The sequence below is a fragment of the Cervus canadensis genome, chromosome 30, assembly GCF_019320065.1.
Source record: "Cervus canadensis isolate Bull #8, Minnesota chromosome 30, ASM1932006v1, whole genome shotgun sequence".
In the NCBI taxonomy this organism is placed as follows: domain Eukaryota; kingdom Metazoa; phylum Chordata; class Mammalia; order Artiodactyla; family Cervidae; genus Cervus; species Cervus canadensis.
This window is the reverse complement of record NC_057415.1, coordinates 6,291,445-6,316,923: the sequence shown is the minus strand read 5'-3', so window position 1 is coordinate 6,316,923 and position 25,479 is coordinate 6,291,445. Positions and strand designations below refer to the sequence as shown.

The following is a 25,479-nucleotide window of genomic DNA, read 5'->3' as shown; positions in this document are numbered from 1 at the left end:
TCAGGGCCTCTCCATGTAGGGATTCTTTAAGAATGCGATGGTTGATTTGAAAATGAATGGGGCCCTGAGAAGAGATGTGAATCTGGGGCAATCTGAGGTTTATTAAATGATTATTTGAAGACCAAGGTCACTAACACTATGAGTAGCCAGTGAACAGTAATTTCTGCGGTATTAAAAATCCTGCTCCAAATAGAAATGGAAGAACTCCCTTCCCAATTATAAGCAAGTTTAAGAGGACACTTACTTTTTTACAATTTTGTTGCGCTTGGCTTGTGAGAAGGTTTCAAGCTGAAGGGACTCATGGGTGAGAAATGCTACTGCCAAATGGAAGTAATTGTTCCAGAGCTGCTCAAAATTAATTGTGTGGGTGAAAAGAAATGGAAAATAACATTAATAAGGGTCATACTAAAACAGTGACACATAGTTATTCACTCTCTGGAAATTAATAAAAAAAAAAGTAATATCCACAAGACATTTTTCTCTCTTGTGTTTCAATGATTCAGCCCTGAAAATTTTAACACTTTACTAAGATTTTTTTAAAAAAATTTAAACTATTATAGTTGTCTTTACTCTTGGGATAAAGGAAAATTGCTGCCAAGAAGTGTACCTATTTATAGTAGGTAGTTTGGCAAAACTTATCAAAAGTCCTAGTGTTTTGCCAAACTTTTGAACTAGTAAATATTTTAGGACTTTATCCTGGAAAAATAAAAATGGGTATTTAAAAAATATTTAAGTAAGTGTTATTTAACATAACAGAAAATGCAAACAACCTAAATTTTCATACACATATAAACACATATGTACATATGCACACATACACATGTGTATATATATATATGCAATATCCTCTGCTTGTGTCTTCACTTTCAAAGTTCCACAGATACAAACACAGGCCATGACACAGCAGAAGCACATCACCAACCAAATGTACCCTGTAACGGAAGCAGAACCTTGTCTGCAATCTGTCTTCCAAAATGAAACTATCCTCTTGCTTCAGCTGAGAACTGAAGGCACTCCTTAGGTGAACTGCATGCTTACCTGAAGTTCAAAGCTTGCCTGATCCATGAAGAATCTGGTGAGAACCTCAGCAAACTGATTTATGGCACGGAGGAAAACCCTGGCAGGACAAAGAAAAACATGCTGGATAAATAAGGCAAACTTCATGCTCTTTGAGACATTTTCTGGGGCTTCCCAGGTGGCTCAGTGGTATCTGGTGAGAACCTCAGCAAACTGATTTATGGCACGGAAGAAAACCCTGGCAGGACAAAGAAAAACATGCTGGATAAATAAGGCAAACTTCATGCTCTTTGAGACATTTTCTGGGGCTTCCCAGGTGGCTCAGTGGTAAAGAATCCACCTGCCAATGCAGAAGACTTGGGTTCAACCCCTGGGTTGGGAAGATCCCCTGGAGAAAGAAATGGCTACCTACTCAGTATCCCTGCCTGGGAATTCCCATGGACAGAGGACCCTGACAGGCTACAGTCTATGGGGTAAGAGAGTCAGACACGACTTAACATGTTCTATGTTAAAGAAAACAACAACAAAACAAATCAAGCCTGGATTTGTTAACCTAAGACCTTTAGATCTATCAATATCCTTAGAGACCAAGAACAGCACAGTCTACAGTGAAGGCCAGTTTCTCGAACTGTCTCCTAGCATCACTCAAGGCTGCATCACAATTGAGCCAGTTGAGAGGACCAGCTCCTGAGCCTCAGACCAGAGCTCTTTCTATTCCATCGTGATGCTTGTGTTTTAAAGTCTAGGACTTTGGATGCAATTGTTTCTCTAATCTGTACAAAGTTGGGAAGTGTTTTCTAACCAGATATCAGGACCATGGCGACTTAATGCTTATCATAATAATTTACTTTATTTAGCTCTTGAAAAATCCTGACTCTGAGTATCTGTGCATGCGTGCTCAGTTGTGTCTGACTCTTTTTGACCCCTTAGACTATACAGCACACCAGGCTCCTCTAGACATGGAATTTTCCAGGCAAGCGTACAGGAGGGGCTTGCCATCTCCTACTCCACGGGATCTTCCTGACCCAGGGATCAATACTGAGTCTCCTTCATCTCCTACACTGGCAGGCACATTCTTTACCACTGAGCCACCTGGGAAGCCCTAAGTATCTGTATTCAGTTCATTTGACTTGAATTCAACAAGTCTTTGTTGAAGACCAGCAACTGCAAAGCACTGGCTTAGGTTTTGCCTTGAAAGAGACACTTCCTGGTCTTAAGAAGGTTACAGCTTGGTGGGGATCACTTCCAACCTGTAAATCGAACCTTGACCCAACAAAGAATATGGAAAATTCTAGGAGCGGGGTATCAAATAGGTGTAGGGAATCAAAAGGAGAGAAGAGGACATCTAGGTCAAAATGGACTCCTTTGGAGACGGCATTTGAGAAGGGCCTAAAGGAATGGGAGGTAGATTGGTGGTCAGAGACAACGGGGCAGGCACAGAGCTGATGATCAACATGAGAGAGTTACAAGGTAACAGCAGAAAGAAGAGAGTTGAGAGCCCAAGTCAGAGCTACTGAAATAGCCTGGGTGAAATCAAGAACAGGAGGCCATACACCAAGACCATAGAAGCAGGAGGACCTTGACTTTACAGATGATGGACCTGAGGCAAAGAGACGAGACAGTGTTTCATAAGGCTCGGAAATCTAGTTACCAGACCCAAGTTTTCAAATGCCGCCAGCCCCACGATGGGCGGTCTCACCTGCTCTGTGTCATATTCATGACCATCCAGTCTTTAGCGTAGACGTTCTTTCCAATTAGATCCTTAAACATGATAAAAGTTTCCATGAGGAAGTCCTGCAGAAAACAGATTAGGAATGGCTGGAGGAAAACTGGGTTATACACCATATGCCTGGTCTGCATTACACTGATGCAAAGGAAGGAACATGATGGCCACGGTCCCATAACAGTCTATCTTTTGAGTAAGTTTCACAGGGAGAACACAGTGGTGTGTTTTTTTTATTTTATATTGGAGCACAGCTGATTCACAATGCTGTGTTAGTTTCAGGTGTATAGCAAAGTGATTCAGTTATACATATACATACACGTGGTCTTTTTCAAATCCTTTTCTCATTTAGGTTACTACAAAATATTAAGCACTGTTCCTTGTGCTATATAGAAGGTCCTTATTGGTTATCCATTTTGAATATAACAGTGTATATATAATACAGCATTCTTAGAGCTGTCCTATGATTTGATGCTTACAGCATACAATCTGGCTTCCCTAGTGGCTCAGGTGGTAAAGAATGTGCCTGCAAAGCAGGAGACCCAGTTTCGATCCCTGGGTCAGGAAGATCCCCTGGAGAAGGAAATGGCAACCCACGTCAGTATTCTTGCCTGGACAATCCCATGGAAGAGGAGCCTGGCAGGCTATAGTCCACGGAGTCACAAAGAGTCGGACATATTTGAGTGACTAACAATTTCACATAGTCTGATGAGGGAGACAAGGATGAAAAAACTGCACAAATTTTATAAATTATAAAATAGACTATTGAAAAATTAAACGACTGGCTTAAGGCCATAGAAACCAAGAAGCAGAGAGCCAGGATCCAGACCTTTGGGTTCTGGATCCCCAGTTTGCAGCCATAATATCGTTAGTGCTTGACTGCCAAGTGTTGTCTGAATAGATCTACCGTACCTCAAAAGCATCCACCAATTGTGAGAAAATTGACACTTCTTTTTAACTTTTTGGAATCTTTTAAAAATTGAATTATAATTAACACACAGTATTATATTAGTTTCAGGTGTACTACATAGTGATTCAAAGGTTTTATACATGATCATCACACCTAGTCCAGTTACTATCTGTCACACTACAGAGTTTTTAGAGTATTATTGACTGAATACCCTCTGTGTACACTACATCCTTGGTAGTTATTTACTTTATAAACTGGCAGTTGGGGTCTCTTAACCCCCTTCACCTCTTCTGTCCACCTCTCTGCCCTCCTTCCCTCTGGCAACTACCAGTTTCTTCTCTGTATCTGAGTCTGAGAAAACTGATACTTCTAACAACTCTGAGTCCTGTTCTCCCTTATTACTGTTAGAACGGAAACAAAATGCTATAAATAAGCAGCAGAGTCAGGATTCTTCCTATTCCAGGAATGCTTCCATGGGTGGCCTGGGGAGAAGGGTCCTAAACGCTCCTTACAAAGAGATGTCAGCAGTGGACCATGATGACTGTAAGGACTAATTAACAAAAGCCCAGGATCGAGAAAATAGCTATTCTACTCACAAGGCGGCTAAGAGGAAAAAAGTAACTCAGAAAAAGAAAAATCAGGCTAAAAACCAGCGCTTAAAAGTTTGGAAAGCTTTTAAATTTATTAGTTAGTTAAATTTAGACATTTTCCACTCAGATTCCTGAGATGAAAACCCAGTGCAATTTCTCTGGCACTAAACCATGTAGTTTCAGCAAGGACAGGAAGAACGCGGGGCTGCGGAGGCAGGGGCCTGGTTCTAACAGTACTCCTCAGAGTCCCGAGTCCCAGTGCACTTTGGAGGCCAAACAGCGGCGGATCAGGAATGACGGCAGCCCTGAAGTCTGTGCAGCCCTGAAATCTTCCCCCTGGTTCAGTGCAGACCAAATCATTTCCACCTTCCATTCGCACATCCCAGCCCTAGTGCACAAGTGTTTCAGTTTTTCATCATTCATTTTAAGCCTACCCATTACTTATTAACTATTCCACTAGCTTTTTCCCCAAGTCAACAGGAGCTCATGGCTTGTGAAGCGAGGCTGTGGAAAGCTGGTTATCTGCTGACACCGACTCCACGTCCAGCCCCAGGTGCCCCCAGTGATCTGTGGACAGCGGTGGCCTAAGACAGGCAGCTCACAGGTCACCCCCGGCCTCTCTTTCCCCACTGCTTCCCAGGCCCTTCAAGTGATTTCTTCAGAAGCAGCAGGACCGAGAGAAAGGCGGGTCCACTGAAGGTTGAAAGGCCCAGCTGTACCCCCACTAATGACCATTGTTCCCTTGGGGGCAATAATCCTTTTATAATTAGAGGATGCTGGGAGAAGAGTTCACATTGTCCTAAAAACAAGAGATTAAACCTGAGTTTAGGGTTTGTTTTTTTTTTTTTGCTTACTTAATGGAGCCAAATTGCCAGGAGTTTGGATTTACTATAAATTCTACGTGCTTTCAAAGGAAATCTGAAAAAAAGTCATTTTGTTTCCCCTGTGGCTGCACAGTGCAGCATGTGGGATCTCACTTAGCTCCCCGACCAGGGATTGAACCTGTGTCCCCTGCACTGGGAATGCAGAGTCCTAACCACTGAACTCCAAGGAAGTCCCAAGAAGTCACTATTTTTATATTAATTTTATTTTACATAATAATAAAGTATTATATATAGTTATAGTATAACATCATAATTATTATTATAAGTAGTTGATTCTCATAGGTGTTAACACTTGTCAGGTACAAAGCAAAGCATTTTCCATATGTCCACTCATCAGTATTCACATTAAGCATTTCTTTTTTGAAGTGATGAAAATATTCTGGAATTAGAGAGTTGTGACGGTTACACAATGATGTGAATATACTAAACAGCAATTAATTGTATGCTTTAAGTGGGTGAACTGTATGGAATGTGAATTATATCTCAATATAATTGAGAGTACTTTTAAAAAGTACTCACATTAACCCCCTCCCATCCCCAGGTAGGTACCATCTTATGGGGAAGCCGAGGTTCAGTGAGGTTAAATAGCTTGTCCAAAATTTCGCAGAGGGAAGCAGAATAGAATTCAGAATTCAAACCCAGATCCCGGTGTTCCAAAGCCGGTGTTCTGACTGCGGAGGGGAAACACCGCCACCCTCAGCTTCCACCTCTCAACCCCTCTCCTCTCCTCCGTGATTCTCTCGCCCAGATCTCTGCAAGCACAGCTATGGATGGCTATGGACTCCTGTATCAGTCTGCCTGCGAGAGCATGGTTGAAGTAGAAATCCACATAAGTCTCCAGACTAAGCCACAGTACTTGATTGTGGTCCAAACAGTATTCTGTGGTCCGTATTCTGAGAGTTCATCACTGGATCAATTACAACTAAGAACAAAAAACAGTACTGACTCAATAGACATGAACTTGAGCAAACTCCAGGAGACAGTGGAGGAGAGGGGGGCCTGGCATGTTGCAGTCCACTCGGTAGCAGAATCAGACATGACTTGGAGACGAACAACAACAGCAACTTTCTCTCCAATTCTTTGTTATGTTTTTCCATCATGCAGACCTCACAGAAAGGAGAGTAACTGGCAGGGAAAGAGCTGGGTATCCTTGGGACTACTGGCCACCTGCTCTCCATATAAAAAAGGCAGAAAGTGGACAACTGAGAGCATAAAGAAGACAAGAATATGCATGAATGATGGAAGTTACCCAAAGGAAGTCTAGTCTACTGAGACCTCAACTGTTAATCCAGCTCCATATCCAGCCCATTGCTTCACAAGACAAGACAATAACGTCAGGGATGATATTTTGTTTTATGCAGGATCTTAGTTCCCTGACCAGGGATTGAACTTGGGCTACAGCAATGAAAGCGCGGAGTCCTAACCACTGGACCATTAGGGAATTTCCACTTTCAGGGATGTTTAACAGCCATTAACAGTTCCCTGAAGGAAGAATCACGGGGAAGCCACCAGAGACCTAACTTAGTGTCTTAAGCTACCTCTGGCTGTATGCTTAATAGAAAACTATTAAGAGAACAATTTTGTTTAAAACAAGAGAGAATGGAATATTTTCAACTGAAGATAACTTACAAATGTTACATGGGGCAGGCGCTACCTCTTTTTGCTTCCCTTCCCAGGGAATACTGAAAAGGATGACATCAACCACATCTCAGAAGACCATGCACATCTCTGCCTCCTAAAATCCCTTCAAGGGTGACTATCGTCCCTGAAAATGAGACACTGTCCTCTTCTGAGAGCAAAAATGGTCAGCCAAATGTTTCTAAGTACAGGGTCTCTCTAAATCACAGAAACTTCAGTGTCTCCATGAGGACCTATTGGTATATGAACTCATTCAGTCACTCAGTCGTGTCCAACTCTTCTGTGATCCCATGAATTGCAGCCCATCAGGGTCCTCTGTCCATGGGGCTTCCCAGGCAAGAATACTGGAGTGGGTTGCCATTTCTTTCTCCACGGGATCTTCCCGACCCAGGGATGGAACAACTCTCTTGCATCTCCTGCATTGGCATGCAGATTCTTTACCGCTGAGCCACTTGGGAAGTCCATATATACTGTACTCTTCTTTAAAGCTTGGGAGGAACACTCTCCCTCTTGTAAACACTATGCAAAGCCACACAGCATTAGAGATGTGCAGGAAGAGAACCCACACAGAACTGATGCTCAGCTCTGCCAAAATATAAAAAGTCTTAAAGTGAGCAGGACAATGAAGACGACTTACGACGATGTCTTGTCTGGTTTTGAAAGTGCTGATGTAGTGGTTGTAGTGGCTGTCGTCCATCTGCCGCAGGATGGCGATCATGCAGGCAACAAAACTCCCCTGGAAGGAGAAGGAAAACACAATAAATCCCAGCTCCCGAGATCGCCAACTGACAGAGCAAGATGTGGGTGCATGGCCTTTGGTTTTCCCTACCCAATTAAGTATGCAGAGACCCCACCATGCTGGAAACACACTGAATTCTAAAGATCTAAAGGCATGTGCTTTGCAGTTTCTTGGTAAAAACAAGCTCCTTCCGGGTTCGAATGGAGGGCTTGATTCATTCTGTTGTCAGCTCTGACCTCTGAGATCCTGGAGGTCAGGCGATACTGACTCTGCGATCTCAGCTAGACGACTAGTGAGGCTGAAACAACTTGTAGATGCTGAGTTGCTTGTTGAGGGAGATGGGTAATAGAGACATCCAGGGAGAAATGCCAGAAATATTTAGATCATTTAAACAAATTTGAGCTTGGAGGACAGCGAGGAGGAGAAAGAGAAGTGGTACAACTGAGCAGAAAAGCAGAGGAGAGGACAGAAGGGAGAGCTCCCCGCTGGGCCACTTCAGCGTCATGCCTCCCGCTCTGGAGTCCTTCAGTCCGTGATTCTTGCATGTTAAGCTATTTAACTGTGGACCTGGTTTGAAGAAAGGGATTGGATAACTAGATGTGTATTCGGTCCCTCAATTGTGTCTGATTCTTTGTGACCCCATGGACTGTAGCCCTCCAGGCTCCTCTGTCCACAGAATTTTCCAGGCAAGAATACCAGAGTAGGTTGTTGTTTCCTACTCCAGGGGATCTTCCAGACTCAGGGATGGAACGTGCATCTCTTATATTGACAACTGGATTCTTTACCACTAGTGCCATCCCTGGTCTGGATAATTAGGTGATTACCATCATTTCCATTTTGAGGCCAGGAATTACATATTCAACTGGCTTTCCCCTAGTCCAATCATATTTGAGTCACAGACTTAATTTTCTAGCCTAAGGGTACGTACCCAAGGCAGAATCTGCCTGTATTCATATAGTTATGAAAACAATACAAATTTAAATGAATTTGGCACAGAGGAGAGGAAAACCTAGCTATTCTGGGATGGAGAGAATAACTTCCTACATACAAAAACAATAAAACACTATCCATGGTCACCTCTCTCTGGATGAATGCCTTACATCTCCTTTGTTTTAAAAAATTTTTTTTCTAATTATAAAGCAATGTAAATTTATTGTATTAAGGCTTTGATATTTATTGCCAAACTAGCATACAGTTTGCATTACCATCAACACCTAACACATTTATTTCTCCAGGCCTTTGTTAAAGTGTTTGTCCAAATTTTAGCTTCTTGGGAAAGGTATTTTTGGGTGGGGTGCATGCCCTGAGGTTTGTGGGATCTTAGTTCCCTGACCAGGGATGGAACCCAGGCCCTGGGCAGTGAAAGCTCCCAGTCCTAACCACCACTGGACCACCAGGGAATTCCCAGGAAAGCCACTCTTTTGTTTTTTTTTTTTGTCCTACCATGTAGTATGTGGGATCTTAGTTCCCCAACCAGGGATCGAACCCACATCCTCTGCATTTGTGGAGTTTCAACTGTTGGAGCACCAAGAAGTCCCTAAAAAACCATTCTTAACGACCTTAACACAAATTTGTAACTCTATGACCCTGAATCCCCTTATTCCACTCATTTTTTTCCCCTCCATAGCACTTATCTCCTTCTAATATTCTGCACTTATTTTTTTATTGTTATTCTTGCTAGATTGTAAGCTTCTCTAAGGTAGCGATTTTTGTTCTGTTTCCTGATGTACTTCTCTTGTCTAGAACAATACCTGGCTTATAGCAGTTTCTTACTACCTATTTTTTTAATAAATGGTTTTTATTTACAGTAGCAATTTAGAAGAGTTCTTTTTCTATCCTCTAATTAAAATCTCATTGGAAATGGCGACCCACTCCAGTATTCTTGCCTGGAGAACGCTATGGACAAAGGAGTCTGATGAGTTACAGTCCACAGGGTCACCAAGAGTTGGACTGACTGAGCAACTAAGCACAAATGCATGTAGCTCATACAACTGCAGGCAAAAGACGCTTCATTTTAACGATGATACAACCTGGTCTTTCAACAGTTACCTCTGGTCTCCATCATCCTTTTTACCTGACATTTAGCGAACATAATATTTGGAAAATAAGAGGCCAACACTGGCATTTCTAAAAGCATGCTAATCCCAAGTTCTTTAAAAGATTTTCTTTGAATGAAAAGGACTGTCCAGTAAAACAGGGCACCAATCTATAAGCATATCAAGCGTCAGGGGAAACAGAATGTGAAGGGGAGAACTGAATTTATCAGAATTCCTTTCATGGTGACTAAAGTTCACAGTTGGGGACATAACTTGGTAAGCTTCTGTCGGGGGGCACGGCTGACAGCATGCAGGGCGCTGCCTCCAGAACAGCTGTCTGGAGCCCAGGCCCACCTCAACCACATGGTGGTTGTGGAATCTTGTACAGGTTTCTGCATGTTTCCTCTTTTTAAAAATGGAGCTTACTATGAGTTTTCAGTGAAATATAAAGTGCTCAAGATATGTTCTAGCACACACACAAAAATGAGCTAACAGCGACCACCACTATTAACATCATTTTGGCTGAACAGACTATGACTGTTATCATTCTAATGAAGGTGGATCCACATAAAACACGCAGGCATTGAGAGTTACAATCATACTGCTCAAAATACTAGAGGAAATGCTGAAAGCAGTCAGCTAAGCTAATTTTCTAATTTTCTGCTCACAAAGGCTCATACTTTCCTTAAAGAAAATATTAAGTAAATATTTAACGAGCATTAGGTAGAACTGGTCCTGAGTTCTCAGCCCACCTAGGGAGCCTGCATATCTCAGTGGGTCTCTGCTTTAATGTATAATATTAGAGGAGGTTTTTGTTTCACCGTCCATCTGAGTAAGACTCCTTAAGAATGGATTTGCACACTTGGTATTAGTGAGATCCTTAATAACTGTCCCCCATTCATCTCCTCTACCTTCCTGTTGGATCATTTTCCCTCAAGAGAAAATCAGCATCAGATTTACTCACAGTTAAGAAGAGTCACTCATCCAGGGAGGCTGCAAAGTTCGAGGCCCCATTCAATTCCAAGGGAGCTATGCCACCCAACACACAGTGCAGTCTAGAAACTGGGATGGGAGGGGCCTACGTGAATTTGGTCTCAAGTCACTGGTCCCCAAAGCCCCTCACTGGGTAGGTGGGATGGGCCACTGGGAAGCTGCAGTGGCCGCGTGGTCCCCTGGACGACACTCACAATATGGGGAGACTGTCGGCTCATCCCAATCACGGTCCGGTTGATCCTTCTCAGCAGCCGTTCCATTACCAGCTGTATGTGCTTCGCCGTGGGGCCCTGAGGAGGAAACACAGGGATGGACACACTTCTGACTTGCTTCACTTTTCTTAAGGAAAGCTCAGACAGTCAAGATTTCTCTTTCATCTCGTTCTGGCTCTTGCCTAGAAAACAGTCTGTTATCCAAAAGGGGGAAACATCGCAGAATGATACAAACTTATTAAGGAATCTGCTTAACATCATTGGCTCTAACGTTTGAAAGATGAAAATGGAGATGCAGGGGAAGAATGTCTCCCTAATAACCTAGGTCATCTAGACTCACTGAGAGCTCCCTGTAGCTGCTGACTCAACAGACAGTTTTGGGAGGACCCTCACTAGCATGAGGTACTGGGTCCTGACCCTGCGTGGATCAAGTCACCCAGGAAAATTAGGCACATAGACGGGAAGCAAAATGCAAGTATACAAAGTTCTTGCCATCTTCTGTGTAGGAGGTTAAAAAAAAAAAAGAAGAAATTCAAGTCAGGACATTGTTATGGACTGAAGGTTTGCCTTCAAAATTTCTATGTTGAAGCTCTAACCCCCTAAAGTGATGGTATTTGGAGATGGGGCTTTGGGAGCGAATCAGGTCATGAAGACAAAACCTGGGATTGATGGGTTAGTATCCTTTTAAGAAGAGACACCCAAGAGCTTGTCCTACCAAGGAAAGGCTATGTGAGGACACAGCTAGAAGGTGGCTCTGCAGGCCAGGAGAGGTCTCACCAGGACCCAACCACGCAGGCATGCTCACCTTGAACTTCCAGTCCTTAGAACTATGAGAAATAAATCTATTGTTTAATCCACACAGCCTTCAGTATTTTATTAGAGCAGCTTGAGCAGACTAAGATAAGGATTTAATAATCTCTGTCACGTGTCTATGAGCAATTATGCAATTTCGCGGAGCCTTCAATATTCATAGCTACAAAAAAAAGAAAAAGAAAAGTTCCTATACAGGAATTAGCTGGGCTGATACACCCAACACTGCCTCGGGAATGTTTTCTTTTTCCTTCTTGTGATTGGATGTTACATTCTTTCCGTTCCCACTTATCAATACTCAACTTGCCTTTTCAAAGCCAGTATCCATTCCTGCTTCTTGAAAGACAATCTGAGTCTCCTGCTTAATGCTTCCAACAACTAGATCACTGCTATCTCTGTACTTTTATTAAAACAGCAAGTATTATTAGTACCCCCTCTCTCCTACAATCCCTTCTTTCCTTCCTTGCTTTTTATTATTTCTTTGAGTGAAAGTGACTCATAAAACCTGCCTCTCTGTGGGGTGTTGCGTTTTCCTCTGTTTACATGAGTTCCATATGTTAGACCCCAGGAGGTGTGTCCTGCATACCGCACCCTCTGAGTCTTTAACAAATTTACACTTCAGCAGGAGGGTTGGGGCTTACATATAAATAAGCAAAACACAAAGGTTCCCCTGGAAGGTCAGTTTCAAGAGGGGAGGGCTTGCTTCTCTTGTTCACCGCTGAAGACTCAGACCTTTCACAGTGTCCGGAGCACAGGGGCTGTGTAAGGAGTGTTTGTGAGTGGAATTTACAACTCAAGGATGCTAAGAGCCTTGAAACGTAAGGACAGAATAAAGGCAGCTAGCAGAGTGCAGGAATTTGGGCAGGACTGCACCAACAACTACTTCATGGAGGTGCTTAATGCAACCGGACTCTGAAGAAAGGGGGAAATGTGAAGATGTAGTTATAGGAAAACAGGAGGGAATACTGGGCTATACAAAAAGGGGGGCATAAGAATAAACCAGTAATGAGAGCCTGGAATGAGGCAAGACGGTATAAGAAGACATAGGAAATTAGTTTGTACATATAAATATGTCTAGGGACTTTATGTAGGAGATCTAGGTTTGATCCTTGGGTCAGGAAGATCCCCTGGAGAAGGAAATGGCAACCCACTCCAATATTCTTGCCTAGAGAATCCCACTGACAGAGGAGCCTGGCAGGCTACAGTCCATGGTGCTGCAAAGCATAGGACATGACTGAGTGACTAAACTACCACCCTCAGGGACTATACTGATGGTTCAGTGGTTAAGACTCTGAGCTTCCACTGCAGGGGGAATGGGTTAGATCATTGGAGTTAAGATCATGCATGCTGCATAGCTCAGTCAAATAAAAGACATATCATCTAAAAAAAAGGGAGCAGAAAACACAATTTAGGTTTCAGAAGGAAGGATGAGCATCAGAGTATACATGGAGAACTTCTCAGAAGCTCAAGAATAGGTAGAGCAGTGCCGTCTGGTACCAAAGGCATAGAGGGTAGAGGTTTCTACCCAACAAGCCCACACAGAGCTCTGGGTTTGAAAAGTTCCCACAGAGACCTCAGTGATGGTCAAACTGGGCTGGCCAGGAAAATCAGCCAGCAGCGGCCCCCACAGCAGGCAGACCTCCCCAGACCTAGATTTGCCTGGTAGGTTCTAGCCAGGAGAAGCCTCTCTAAACACCTCTGAAGTGGGCACCGCCTAGATTCTCAACTGCCTGGGATGAGCAGGGCCGCACAGCTGTTCCTGTCCCCGGCCACGGGACCAGCGTGAGCTGTGCCCCACATCAGGGACTCTTGAACTCACCACATCCTTCCTGTCCAGAACCTCCAGGAGGTAGCTTAGAAGCTGCGAGCTGGCCTCGTGGTCAGGCTTGCTGGAGTTGTCGTCTAGCTGGCCGCTGAGCTGGTCTATCAGCAGAGCAAGTAGCACATCCCTGCACTCTGCGGGCGAGGAGGCAGACACTCACCAGCTGCCGGAGCACTCTCCACCGGCCTGGCTCCTTCCTACAGCCCCCTCTCTGCCTGTCCCTCCAGCTCCCAGCTCCGGACTCAGCCCTGCAGGGGCTCCTCCGGGCTACCCGGGAGCATGCGACTTTTAGGCACGGAAGTTCAGCCCTCTACCTGGAGCTTAAATGCAAAGGAAATCCTACCTAGTGTGTAGTCCCACGTTTATAAAGTATTTAACAATGTCTTTAGTTTTTTGGGGGACAGGGGTGGAGATTCCATTGCCTCAGATGGTAAAGAGTGTGCCTGCGACACAGGAGACCAGGGTTCAATCCCTGGGTTGGGAAGATCCCTTGGAGAAGCAGGAATGGCAACCCACTCCAGTATTCTTGCCTGGAGAATCCCATGGACAGAGGAGTCTGGCGGGCTGCAGTCCACGGGGTCACAAAGAGCTGGGTACAACGGAAAGACTAACACAGAGCAATTTTTTTTTTTTTTTTAGAGCAATTTTTTTTTTTAAGGCATATAACTTAAAAGAAAAAAAAGACCAGGACTTCCCTGGAGGTGCAGTGATGCAGACTCTGCCCTCCAGGGCAGAGGGGTGTCGATGCAATCCCTGTCAGGGAGTTAAGATCCCACATACCTTAAGACCAAAAAAAAAAACAAACCTCAGAAGCCCTATTAGAACAAGCTCAATAAAAGACTTAAAAATTTTTTTTTAAATAAAATAAAATTTAAAAAGGTCATCTTAGGGATTCCCTGGCATTCCAGTGGTTATGACTCAGCACTTCTACCGCAGAGTGCACAGGTTTGATCCCTAGTCAGGAAACTAAGATCCCACAAGCCATGTGGTACAGCCAAAAAAAAAACGGCCAACGTGATATTTGTAAGCTAAGTTATAGGAAATTAATAAACTAAGCAAGTTATATGCTTTTAATTTTCTGACATGTTTCACCGAATGGATAAAATATACTCAAAAATTCCTATGAATGCTAAGCTTCATTAGCACACTTCAGTGAGTTTCACAGACATTCTTTTCATGCGTTTGCAGATACATGGACTTCACACAGGAAGGGGCTATCTTTCCACTATGTCTTCTTTCTGGGAACTTCATGATGATAAAACATTATTCTGGTAAGTCCAGATATTCTGGGCATGAACAGAAATGACTGTGAACAGTGATACTACTTCCTCTGTTGGAATTACGCAGTGCATCCTTGCTCTTCGGCTCAAATGCCTCATCTTCATGGTCTCATTTATGCTTTCCACATCCTTAGAGGCAAAAGTTATCACAGCATAATAAGAGGTTGACTAGTCTAGGTTTCTACTTAAGAGCACTCACTAGCTTTCTGCACTCCCCCTGACCATGTCCTTGAAACAGCTGAAATGTCTGAGCACAAATTCAGAGGCTTAGAAAATAACAGAGCCAAAAAACACTGCTGATTTGATCTAGTACAAGTCCATCCTTCCACAGAAACAGAAGCCGAGACTTACGAGATGGTCCTTTGTCTGAAGTTATATAACTAGCCTGGGGCAAAGTCAAGAGGGTTCTCTCACCAACCTACTCAACTTTTCCTGCTTCTGAGCTACCCTGCTGGTCCTCGGACCCTCCAGCCAACACAGCATGAATCACCCCCTGGGGCTCCCGGACCCGGTGGGGGCTTCAAAAACAGCTCCCACAGCTGGCCCACCCTGACGAGCCTTGGGTTTACTGGGAAAGGACCAGGTATGGGACCTCCTTCCCATGTCAACTCTGGGGCAGGAACACAGTGATTTACACCTGATGGCTACTTGCTTGACTAGTTACAAAATGAAGAGTCTTTTACCAGTGTAAGAGTTTTCTTCCCTTGGGGTCCTCCTCCACTCCTAGCAGTCAAATGGTAATCTGGCTCACCCACAGCTCCCCCCGAACCTCTCTGATTTATAGTGACTGCCACTACTCCCACCATGGCCGATTTTTTGTCACTGATGTGACATGACTGGGCATGGAATGGAGGAGAAATGTGCATAACCTGCTCTGCTGAGCAAGTACAAGCAGCAAACAGTCCATCACTTTCCCGGGACATCCCTGCATCCCTGCCATAGGGTACCACTGCCCCACAGCATCACTGCATCCCTGCTACAGGGTACCACTGCCCCACAGCATCACTGCATCCCTGCTACAGGGTACCACTGCCCCACAGCATCACTGCATCCCTGCTACAGGGTACCACTGCCCCACAGCATCACTGCATCCCTGCTACAGGGTACCTACCACTGTACCACTGCTCCACAGCATCACTGCATCCCTGCCACAGGGTATCACTACCCCACAGCATCACTGCATCCCTGCTACAGGGTACCACTGCCCCACAGCATCACTGCATCCCTGCTACAGGGTACCACTGCCCCACAGCATCACTGCGTCCCTGCCATAGGGTACCACTGCCCCACAGCATCACTGCATCCCTGCCACAGGGTATCACCGCCCCACAGCATCACTGCCCCATGCCATGACATCATGGTATCACTGCCTGCCCCGGTCCCTGGTTACTGATATTATACTCCATGTCTAGGTCAAAGGAGATGCATTTGTTTAAAAGGACCATCTTTCCTGCTTGCCTGTTGCTTTCTGGGGTTTGTATTTTGAGGACAAAGTTTGCTAATTAATGCAACATTCGCTATAGAATTAAACATTAAAGAACACATGAGTTTGCTCTTTCATGGAGCTAGGTGAAATGCTGAACTGACTTCATCTTCTCCTTAAAACCAGTTTCCCAGGAAGTGCTTAGGTAGCACCAAGGACATAATTAAATTTTTTTTTAAAAGGCAGCATTGGCTGAGGAAGACAATTTCCATAAGCGGCCACTTTTGCGGGAGACTCACCCGACTGCTGAAAAAGACTGCTCTCCACTATCTTGGTCATGCAGTTCAGCTTCTGGCGAACTAAGTGGTTGTCGGGGATGCTCTGGATGAATTTGCAGAAGAGCACACTAGAAGAGAAACCTGGGTAGTCAGTGGTTCTATCCTGCCTTGTTGAAGGGAATAAGCTCTTCCTCTCCCATGGGAGATTATTAGGGCGTAGAGAGGTTGACCTGGAATTCTCTCCCCAATGACCGGATAGTCTGTCTCTAAGAGGCCAAGGAGAGGCTATACTCTGCATTCACTCTAGGGCTCAGCTGGGGAGCTGAGTCTGCCTGACCTGCCAAGCAGTCAGGTCCATCGCTGCTTTGCAGACCTGTCTTTATACTCAATTTCTGCAAAAGCCTTTTCTGGCTAATTCCACCCCAGTGTCAATCACCATCTGACCTGGCATTCCTGGGGTACTTAGGTGTATGGCTGGAAGCATATTTTTATGTACTTTTTTCCTATAGTTAATTTTATGTCTGTGCATTTTGTTTCTTTGGAGAAAGTGCAAACCTCTCTCAGGGGCCTTTATCTTCCCTAGAACTGAGCACAGAAAGGTGTTCAGTCCATACGTGTCCATATGTATTAGAAGAATCACAGCATGTGTAGTAGTCCAAGCTGAAGCCAAGCAGGGGAGTTGCATCTCCTGCTAAGACATAACAGGAATTTCCCTGGTGGTCCAGTGGTTAGGAATCTGCCGTGCAATGCAGGGGATGCTGGTTCCATCCCTGGTCGGGGAACTAAGATCCCACATGCTGTGAAGCAGCTTTAAGGACAAGCTTTCTGGAGCCCACGTGACATACCCAGAGAAGCCTGAGGGCTGCCACTAACACCCAGACAACCAAATAATTTTCTTTTTAAAGAAACAATAGTTTTTGGCTATTTACCTGAGTTCAATAGGATCGAACACAAGTTTGACGTCATTTATGATGCTAGGAAGGTACTTCAAGGCTGCCCCCTGCAAGAAAAACAAAAAGGCAGATTCAGTCGTCAAGCAGGACAGACACAGAATTTCCTGCATGATCCCAAGAAGAAATGACTAACACTGGGAAACAGTAAACTGGACACGAATGTTCTTGCGAAGAAGAAAGCTAGTATTGCTAACACATGATCTCTCCCATCATCTTTTTCCCAAAAAAATCTGGACAGCTTTCCATTGTCCGTTTAGAATGCATTTTTCTATCCAAGGAGGTAATCAAAACCTTGACATTTCCCTCACAAAGTTGCCAAAGAGAGGAGAAAGTAAAGTTCAGATATGAGTCCTTAGGGATTGCATATTTTACATTTAAAAAACTGCTAAGGATGATGATGATGGAGACTTTGGGTTCTGGGGGAGAAGGGAAGCTCTGAGAAGAAAGCTTGCTGCTTGAATCATTATCAATTGGCTAAATTCACAGAGGCCATAAAAGCCATGCAAGGGATGTCTAAAAGGGTAGCTTGTCATCTTTGGGAAAATGTCTATTTAGGTCTTCTGCCCATTTTTTGATTGGGGTGTTTGGTTATTGAGGTGGATGAGCTGTTTTGTGTATTTAGGAAATTATCCCTTGCAGGTTGCATTGTTTGCAAATATTTTCTCCCACCCTGTGGGTTGTCTTTTTGTTTTCTTTACGGTTTCCTTTGCTATGAAAAACCTTTTAGTTTGATTAGGTCCCACTTGTTTATTTGTCCTTTTATTTCTTTTGCCTTGGGAGACTGATCTAAGAAAATACTGCTGCGATTGATGTCAGATAAAGTTTTGCCTATGTTCTCTAGAAGTTTTAGGTGCCATGGATTACATCTAGACATAATTAGGCACATGCAAAGATGCTCAACATCACTGATTATTACAGAAAAGAAAATCCAATGAGGTATTATCTCACAGAGGTCAGAAGTCTATAAACAATCAATGCTGGTGAGGGTGTGGAGAAAAGGGAACACCCCTACACTGTTGGTGGGAATGAAAACTGGTACAACCACTATGAAGAACAGCATGGAGGTTCCTCAAAAAACAAAAAATAGAGTTACCATATCATCCAGCAATCCCACTCCTGGGCATCTACCCAGAAGAAACAAGAACTCAAATCTGAAAAGATACATGCACCCCAATGTTCATAGCAACACTATTCACAACAGCCGGAAGGTGGAGACAGCCCAAGTGTCCGTCAACAGAGGAAAGGTGAGATGTGCTATGTGTGCATGTGCGTGCGTGTGCGTGTATGCGTGTGTGTGCGTGCATGTGCATGCATGTGTGTGTGCGTGTATGCGTGTGTGTGCAACAGAATACAGTAAGTTAAGTGTGAGTCACTCGCTCATGTTCGACTCTGCCATCCCATGGACTGTAGCCCGCCAGGCTTCTCTGTCCATGAAGCTCTCTAGACAAGAATACTGGAGTGGCTGTCACTTCCTTCTCCGATAATGGAATATTACTCAGCCATAAAAAGACAGATATCATATGATATAATTTATATGTGGCATATAACATAAATGAATTTATTTTTAAAACAGAAACAGACTCACAGACATAGGAAAAAAACTTACAGTAATCAAAGGGGAGAGGGTAGGAAAGGATAAATTAGGATTAACAGATATACATCATGATATATAAAACAGATAAACAACAAGGACCTGCTATATAGCATAGGGAACTATATTCAATATCTTATAATAACCTGTAATGAAAAAGAACCTGAAAAAAATACATATGTTTAACTGAATCACTTTGTTGTATACCTGAAACTAACACAACATCGTAAATCAACTCTACTTCAATAAAAATAGGTAGCTTGTCTTTGGCAAATGAACATTTGAAAATACAAATGTACGTAAAAGGGAATACAAAGGGATTTCCCCTTTACTTTCTACAAGTCATTCTAAAATTAACAAGTTTTCCATGAATGAGGATTATTTTTTTTTATCATGTACTGCAAGTTTTTCGTTCCCCAGAACATCCTCACCCACAGTATTAACAGTAGCCCAAGCTGACCTTGATCTTGACAGCTTCTTCCAGAGGCCTGTCCATCAGTGAATTGAAAGCAAGAAATAACTGGCGGATTGAATTACTAAATTCATCTCCATCTTCACTTTGGCCATAAAATCTTAACAGGAAAAAAAAAAGAAGGCAGTCAGATATTCCATCTTTAAAAGACATTTTTCAGTAAGCTTTGCTGCCTACATGATCCTAGAGGCCTATGCGTCACTTGTCACCTCTTCACCCTGTGCACAGAGCCATCACGAGAGCTCTAACTAAGGCGGTTCAGGGAGGGGACCCGAAGCTGGGAAGTCATCACCACCTGGACCAAAGGTAGTGATTTGTATGCAAAGTCCTACAACAGAGCTCTCCTCCTGGTCCCCTGAGGTTGTCTTAAGGCCAGTCTTGGTGATGTCCTCCATCCTAGTGGCGTGTGGGCATTCCTGGAACAGAGTGGGGAACAGCCAGAAGCTGCTTTGCCTCAAGTAGCAGATGAGCCCTGCCTACAAGCCCACCATCCTCCGCTCATTAGAACAATGTGCAATAAGCAGGGGACTTTCTCAGCTACCTAGATTGACAGCTCAGTCTTGCCACCTCCTGCCCTCCAACCCTCCCTCTCTCTTACCTCTTCTAATCATTCTATCTAATCACTCTGCCACTTGAATCATTCTGCCTCATCACATCAGGATCATTTGTGCTGAAGTTTCAGACAACAGGGAGTAAAGTTCTTCAACCCAGAAATGATCTGAAACCAATCTAGTCTGTGAGTCCAGTTAGCATTCTTCTATCTACTGACCTGGCCAATCTGCTCCACAACAGGGCCCTCGCAGGACATAGGCCATCTTGGTCTTCACTGATACTGTGCTTCATTTCTTGCTTTTTAAATTAAGAAAAAACTTTTGGCCATGCTGTGAGGCATGTTGAGATCCTAGTTCCCCAACCAGGGATCAAATACACCTGCATCAGAATCTCGGAGTCTTAACTGCTGGATCTCCAGGGGAGTCCCTGATTTGTGCTTGTTTAAGTAAGGTACCCTGCTTGTCTATCAACTGAAAAGTTGGTTTTTCTCCAAAGTAGAAATCAGAAGGCTCAAGTCTCAAGAAACACAAACGTACCGAAACTAGTCCAAGTGCACTTATGCTGGGGGGCCATCTTACCGCCAACTGGTCAAGAGTAGGGATAGTTTGAACTTGAAATTTTATACAAATGCTCAAATATACATGCATATACATATTAGTCTCCTCCATTCTTCTATAACCTATATGGTACTTACAGAATGTGAACTCCTCCGAAAATTATTCAGAGGGTTCCTGCTAATTCTCAATTCATCCATTCTGCAGAACTGGAAAAGAACTTTATCTGCAACTAAGTCCATGAAGTTATCTCAAAATGAACATGTGCAAAACAGAACTCACTTGATTTTCCTGCTCATCTTTAAATAGTCCACATCTTGGCAAGTAGCACACCAAACCTAGAAGTTATCTACAATTCTTCTCTCTCACTCTCCCACCGATTCTAACAGCAAGTCCTATGATCTCTTATCCCTCAATCAGTCCACTCTCTGCCTCTCACAGGAGACAGACCCACCGGATCCCACCTTTGAACCATAACAGCCTATTGGAGGGAGGGTCAAGAGGGAGGGGATATATGTATACATTACAGCTGATTCACATTGTTGAAACTAACACAACACTATAAAACAATTACCCTCAAAAAAAAAAAAAAGACTAAAACTTAAAACACAACAAAAACCAGCCTATTGAGAGGTCACCCAGGTTTCACTCTTAACCCCTGGCAATCCATTTTCCACCTAAGAGATGAGATGATCTTGTATTGGGTTGGCCAAAAAGTCAGTTCAAGTTTTTCCACAGCATCCTACAGAAAAAACTAAACGAACTTTTTGGCCAACTCTGTAAAATGTAAGCCAGATATCACTACCTCTCTAATTGAAACCCTTCAGTGGTTTCCCACGACACCTGGCATGAAATCTGAACTCCTTCCAATGACCAAGAAGGTCTTCATCATGCATCACTGTCTGCGAGGCTCCATCCTCCCACTGTGTATCTCTGTGCTCCGGCAACAGTGGCTTCTCCCGATTCCTCCCACAGGTCACTTGGTGACCCCACAGGACGCTTGCCATAGCTGTTCCTGCTCCCCACACGTCTCTTACCTGAGACTTTCAGAGGCTGGCTCCTCGTCTTTCAGTCTCAACTCAAATGCCAGCCACAGGAGAAGTCTCTCCCACCAGCCCAGCTCAAGGAGCCGTCCCAGGTCACTCTCACATCAATGCCTTCCCTCCTAGCTTTTATCCATCTGAGATGATCTTGTGGGTTTCTTCATTATCTGACTCCCTGACCTTGATGTAACCCACAAGCATCACTGGAGCATGAACCTTATCTCACCTCTGCTAGAACCCCAACACCAGAACACCCTACGTTTGTGACTTAAAAAAGGAACTATGGACTTCTCTCAGATTGCAATGGTTAAGACTTCACCCTCCAACACTCGGGGTATGAGTTCCATCACTGGTCAGGGAGCTAAGATTCCACATGCCCTGAGGCCAAAACCAAAACATAAAACAGAAGCATATTGTAACAAATTCAATAGAGACCAAAAAACTGTTAATTAAAAGGGACTAACATGAGATTGCAGGATTAAAACCAACCTTCTCAGTGTCCGATTGCATCTATAAAATCCAAGCGAGCAAAAACAAGATTCTGTAAAGCAATTATCCTTCAATAAAAAAAATAAACTAAAAAAAAATCCAAGCGATTGGAGAATATAGATTGCCAGACTCTCTGTCCCAGCTTAAGCTCTTCTTTAGAATGAGAAAACATCAGGGTGAAAAATAATCATAAACAGGCCATAAGGGCCTAAGTTCAACACAGTCACTCTCTCAGTTTCATGGGTGAATTAACCTGGCTTTTCCACTGTTATCATGCAATCTGACATTGAAAATGACGAACACGATGTTGTTCAGTCACTCGGTCGTGTCCAACTCTTTGTGACACCATGGACTGCAGCATGCCAGGGTTCCCTGTCCTTCATCCCCCAGAGCTTGCTCAAACTCATGTCCATTGAGTCAGCAATGCCATCCAACCATCTCATCCTCTGTCGTCCCCTTCTCCTCCTGCCTTCAATCTTTCCCAGCATCAGGGTCTTTTCTAATGAGTTGGCTCTTCACATCAGGTGGCCAAAGTATTGGAGCTTCATCATCAGCCCTTCCAATGAATATTCAGAACTGACTTCCTTTAAGACTGACTGGTTTGATCTCCTTGCAGGCCAAGGGACTCTCAAGAGTCTTCTCCAACACCACAGTTTGAAAGTATTGATTCTTTGGCACTCAGCCTTCTTTACGGTTCAACTATCACACCCATACATACTACCGGAAAAATCATAGCTTTGACTAGACGGACCTTTGTTGGCAAAGTTAAGAAAGAAAGAACACAATGGGCTGGATGCAATGAAATGTTATGAAGGGTAAAAGAGTCAGTGGATCATTAATAGAAATGATTTTTTAAAATTTCATCAATTAAGGTTTTCTTTTTATGTTTTTATGAGGATTCTTATTGCTGGGCAACAGGGTCTGGTTTGCTATAAAAACCTTTAGGTAAGGGAAAGTTTCCTCAGTAGGACATCCTAACCAAATATGTGGAAATTCAGCATTAATTATGAAATACAAATACCAAACAATAAAAGACCATCTGCAAAGACTAACCGAGGGTGAGTATATACCCTGTACTAAGGTAACACCGCTAACTTCTGCTAGGGAAAAGAGAGCTGTCATTTGTCCAGCTCAACTTTTACGTCATTAAACATGTTTATAAACCATAAAAATGTACAAATTCTCTGTAGAAACTTTAAAAATGCAGATAAAAAATAAACCTGCTTAAAGTCCTCTTTACTACAGTTTTACTCCTTTTAAAATTTTAGCATATTATGCATCCAGTCCTAAATTATTTTTGAAATTGTGATATTATGTTTTCTACCTTAGTTTTGAACCTATCAGGGTTATCTTCCCTCATCCAAATACCCTACATTTGAAAGGCCGCAATATACATACTGTAACATTCATCTTTGTTCATACTTGATGGATTTCTTTTCATTAGATAAATTTTTAGATAGTTTATCACTGGACAAGTGTGATATCTTCCTCTGCTTTGCGTGTGTCTGTTTGATTTTTATTCACAGTGCCCAATTTCCATCCTTAAAGAGTTTATATTCCTAACAGCATTAAAACACATGGCTGGTATCAATCAAGATGGCGGAGGAGTAGGACGGGGAGACCACTTTCTCTCCTACAAATTCATCAAAAGAATAACTGAACGCAGAGCAAACTTCGCAAAACAACTTCTGATCGCTAGCTGAGGTCATCAGGCACCCAGAAAAGCAGCCCATTGTCTTCGAAAGGAGGTAGGTCAAAATATAAAAGATTAAAAGTGAGACAAAAGAGCTAAGGACGGAGATCCGTCCCGGGAAGGGAGTCTTAGGCGGCATTGCTTGGGGTAGGGTCCGGGCCTGAGTGCCCTGAGGACAATCAGAGGGAGCTTCTGTGAGTTGCCAACTTGAACTGTGGGAGACCAAAAGAGAGAGAGAAAATTAACCGGCCGGAACACACTGCCGGCAGTTCGCAGAACAAAGAGACCGAGAAAGTCCAGAGAAGAGCTCGCAGGCTGCGGACCCGCCCAGCCCCGCCGGAGGCAGGAGGCAGGGGGGAGGGGAAGGTCGCGGCGAGACACAGGGCGCAGGCACCCGACCAGCGCGGGCGGGGACTGGGGCTGGGGACGCGGAGGGCGGAAGGCGCGCACGCCCGACTGGCGCCAGCGGAAACTGAGTCTGGGTCCGCGGAAGGGAGTGGGCGCGCCACACCTGGGGAGAGTGCGCCCACCAAGCCCCTGGCTGCCTGGGCCGCTCTGACGGGGAAGGCACAGAGAGCAGGCGCAGCTTTTCGTTCCGCACTTTTGTGGAACACCCGAGGGCTGGAACCTCGTGCAGCGCGGGGCGCGCTCCATATAGAACAGCCGGGAGCCTGAGCAGCGCAGACGGAGAAAGCAGCGTCAGCCCCTCCCGGCAGCGCCAGCCCGTCCCCACAGCGCCAGCCGCTCCCTGCCCCGCAGAGCAACAGAACTAGCTACCTGAATAAGAGTCCACCTCCGCCCGCCTGTGTCAGGGCAGAAATGAGGCTCTGAAGAGACCGGCAAACAGAAGCCAAATAAACAAAGGGAACCGCCTCAGAAGGGACTGGTGCAACAGATTAAAATCCCTCTAGAAAACACCGACTACACCGGAAGGGGCCTGTAGATATCGAGAAGTGTAAGCTGGAACGAGGAGCTATCTGAAAATGAGCCGAACCCACACTGACCGCAACAGCTCCAGAGAAACTCCTAGATATAATTTTACTTTTTTCTCTTTTTTTTTCCTTTTTTTCTTTTTTCTTTTTTATTATTTTTTCTTTTTTATTTTTTCTCTTTTATTTTCCTTTAAAATCCCCTATTACTCCCCCATTACTCCTTAACTTTCATTTCCATAGATTTTTACGATTTTTTTAATTAGGGAAAAAAAATTTTTTTTTCTTTCTTTTTTTCTTTTTTTTTTCTTTTTTCTTCTTTCTTTTTCTTTCCTTTTCTATTTTCTATTTTTCTTTTTCTCTTATTTCTTTTAAAGTCCTCTAGTACTCCTCTACTACTCCTTAATTTTCATTTTCAATACACTATAACCTTACAAAAAAAAAAAAAGAGAAGCCCTATTTTTAAACCGAAGATTATTCTCTCCCAATCTTGACTCTCTGTTTTCTACCTCAGAACACCTCTATTTCCTCCTTTCCCCTTCTCTTCCCAATCCAATTCTGTGAATCTTTGTAGGTGACTGGGCTACGGAGAACACTCTGGGAACAGACAGCTGCGTAGATCTGTCTCTCTCCTCTTGAGTCCCCCTTTTTCTCTTCCTGCTCATCTCTATCTCTCTCCTCCCTCTCCTCTTCTTCATGTAACTCTGTGAACCTCTCTGGGTGTCACTAACGGGGGAGAATCTTTTCGCCATTAACCTAGAAGTTTTCTTATCAGTGCTGTATAGTTGGAGAAGTCCTGAGACTACAGGAAGAATAAAACTGAAATCCAGAGGCAGGAGACTTAAGCC

The 25,479-nt window shown here is 43.9% G+C and overlaps 1 protein-coding gene across 2 annotated transcripts in view; it reads right to left on the bottom strand.

The window, feature by feature from the left end:
- DOCK5 (dedicator of cytokinesis 5) overlaps positions 1–25,479 on the bottom strand; it is a 277,587-nt gene that overhangs the window by 55,650 nt on the left and 196,458 nt on the right. For both annotated transcript variants that reach the window (XR_006266643.1, XM_043453375.1), the window contains exons 23-31: positions 19,360–19,471; positions 17,285–17,355; positions 16,377–16,483; positions 13,372–13,508; positions 10,725–10,820; positions 7,400–7,498; positions 2,717–2,811; positions 1,039–1,117; positions 245–345 (exon numbers count right to left, since the gene is read on the bottom strand). Coding sequence is in view for 1 of the 2 variants with exons in the window: in XM_043453375.1 (XP_043309310.1) it covers positions 245–345; positions 1,039–1,117; positions 2,717–2,811; positions 7,400–7,498; positions 10,725–10,820; positions 13,372–13,508; positions 16,377–16,483; positions 17,285–17,355; positions 19,360–19,471 (897 nt within the window). In the remaining variant the exon portion in view is untranslated. The remainder of the gene's footprint in view (positions 1–244; positions 346–1,038; positions 1,118–2,716; positions 2,812–7,399; positions 7,499–10,724; positions 10,821–13,371; positions 13,509–16,376; positions 16,484–17,284; positions 17,356–19,359; positions 19,472–25,479) is intronic.